The following is a 2,500-nucleotide window of genomic DNA, read 5'->3' as shown; positions in this document are numbered from 1 at the left end:
GGTGGGGAAGGGCAAACGAAGATGTGTTAGGAAGAGTTTATTTTCCTAACGTTGCGACCAACTTGGTCTTCTTCAGAGGACTACAGCATTACAGACGGATCACAATTCTTATATTCGTAGTGAGAGGGAACCCGCCAAGGTATGAGCGTCATGTTTTCCCTTTGGCTAACGATTTAATTATTAGGACACTTGCTGCTTTCGAGAGGCATTTAAATCCGTCTCTGTCGTTGTTGTTCTTGTTGGCGGCGATATTTGTAGATTTTGTAGATTGGCGTTCATGACGCTTACGAAGGAAACAACGGTTATAAGTATGTCCTTGTTTGTGACAGTATGCACATGACATGATAGAATCTTCAGAAGAAGAGATACTCTGAGAGTGTGTTGAAAACATGTTAGAACTTGGGGGTGAAGGTAGAGAATGTACTTCAGAAGATTGTTGGTTGTGGACTACTTGGGCTAATGTAGCAAGACGTGGCATTTCTTTTAATTTCTTAGAAAGCCTTGTTGCATAATGAAGGAGAGTTTCATCCTTTGTATAATCTAAGGAAGAAGCGATTCTACGCTCGTGCGGAGTTAGAAATAACATAAATAATAAATATTCTAAGACAAGTTGAAATCTGGCCACTGAAATGTTGTCATTTTCTATCCATTGTAATTGTTTCAAACTGGCTATGGCTTCGGTAACAAAGGTGCTAGATTTTGCCTGTGAGCGCATGAAATTTAACGTTCCGTGACTCACAGTTAGCTGCTCTGCCAGCTTGAAGCACCATTGAAATCCTTCTTCTCTACCTGTGTCCCCATACAACTGAAGGAAATTTGTTTTGAATTTATTGTAATCATGGTTAAGTTCAATGGGGTTGAGACAGCTAGCTGACAGCATTTCAGAGGCTAATGAATTGGGGGTAATCTGGGAGCGTATGAACGAGATACGTTCCTTATCCGTGGTAATGTTAGATGATATAATAGCATCCTCGCACATACGAATAAAGAGAGATGCTGTATAAGAAGAATCATTTCCATCGAAAGTCTGTATGGCAGGTTTCTGATGGATGAGATTTAATACGGGTATTTGTGTTACCTGGGATGTTGCAAGTTGATCAGAAGTTAAATCAGATGTTGAATCAGATGGCTCATTGGCCTTGGAACGTGTTGCCTGAGCCATGATGGAGAACGCTGTGTACAACAGTCTAAAAGAAATAATTTTTTTAAGCCACCAGCCACACCCGTAAGAAAATTGTATGTAAAAATGAAAATTGTTTATCAAATGTAAAGAACAATTAAGTACTATTAATACAATATTAATTTTACAGGGAGTTAACATGGAATGTTGGGAAAATAAGAGGTAGCAATATAGCTTTTAGAGCGAAAGGCTACTCGGAACCTTGCACATGGGTTTGAACCTTATAGATAACCATCCAGGTTACTAGGTGGTCTAGGCGACGTGACTAGTGTTGAATCTGCTGGATGATTCACTGGGGGTCCGATGGGGCGTAGATTGTTAGCTACGGCTATTACACAGGAGCAGGTCGCCGGCAGCTTGTCCGTCGGATTCACCATTAACAGCTATTGCAGGGACTAGAAGTTTATAGTTTTTCCACTGTTAATTTAGTTGACGAAGGACTGTCACATTAATTGAAAAACTGTATCCCTGAAATTAAAAAGGTAGGGAAAAACACGACAAACAGAAAACACACGCACATCGAACTAGGCCGGCCTTTAAGTTTTTCAAATTTGTCTTTTTGTTCGTAAAACTATATAGTCTTTCACAAAGTTTTTACAATTTCGCTGCCACCATAATATGTGACAGGAACAATGAAAAATTATATTTACGAAAATAAACATATATTAAATTTCACTGAACACTATCACATATCAAAACAAAAAGACAAGGTCTGCTTGACAGGGAGCCAGAATGAATACTACCGCCCCGGCGCCCTGTGACCTGTCACGACGATTTGGCGAGTGAACCGGACTGGTGGTTCCAAAATAGTTTACATAATTTATATTGGACAAAAGTCCTTGGAACACATATATATAATTACAATTAATTTTGTTATATTTATACATATAATACTGGATGTTTACATAGGTAATAAAGATGTATACATAATTGTGTACATATACGTACGTGTACATGCGATTGTATCTACACACGCCCACGAGCCGTTGACCAATATATCATTCCCACCCATTCCATCCCTGAATACAAAACACACCCCTCCACCCTCCCTCTCATCTTAGCACCTCCTGGATGACGGGTCATCCCTGCACCTTGTCCACTGCCCTGGGTCAGAAGCAGTGTTGCAAGACACAGCACATCCACAGCAAGGCCGCTTCATTAAATCGGCGACCCCCCCTCTCCGTCCCCCCATGCATAAAGGAGAAGACGGGGAGAAATCCCTTCGGGCTGCGTCAAAATTTGCTCATACATACTACCTCACCCCCCATCCCCCCAAATTACACCTCATGTATCACAACATCTTCCATATACAACCATTCT

General features: G+C 40.7%; 1 protein-coding gene across 1 annotated transcript in view; it reads right to left on the bottom strand.

Moving 5' to 3' along the window:
• Nucleotides 1–2,135, bottom strand: part of LOC143025722 (uncharacterized) — a 2,374-nt gene extending 239 nt beyond the window's left edge. Inside the window, exons 1-2 of the mRNA XM_076185727.1 lie at nucleotides 1,401–2,135; nucleotides 289–1,187 (exon numbers count right to left, since the gene is read on the bottom strand). Of these exons, the coding sequence (XP_076041842.1) occupies nucleotides 289–1,162 (874 nt within the window). The 5' untranslated portion in view covers nucleotides 1,163–1,187; nucleotides 1,401–2,135. The remainder of the gene's footprint in view (nucleotides 1–288; nucleotides 1,188–1,400) is intronic.
• Nucleotides 2,136–2,500: the final 365 nt, after the last annotated feature.

Source organism: Oratosquilla oratoria, chromosome 5 (assembly GCF_046742065.1).
Source record: "Oratosquilla oratoria isolate Oo_2021 chromosome 5, ASM4674206v1, whole genome shotgun sequence".
Classification (NCBI taxonomy): Eukaryota; Metazoa; Arthropoda; class Malacostraca; order Stomatopoda; family Squillidae; genus Oratosquilla; species Oratosquilla oratoria.
The sequence above is the reverse complement of the archived record's forward strand: the minus strand, read 5'-3'. Positions and strand labels throughout refer to the sequence as shown.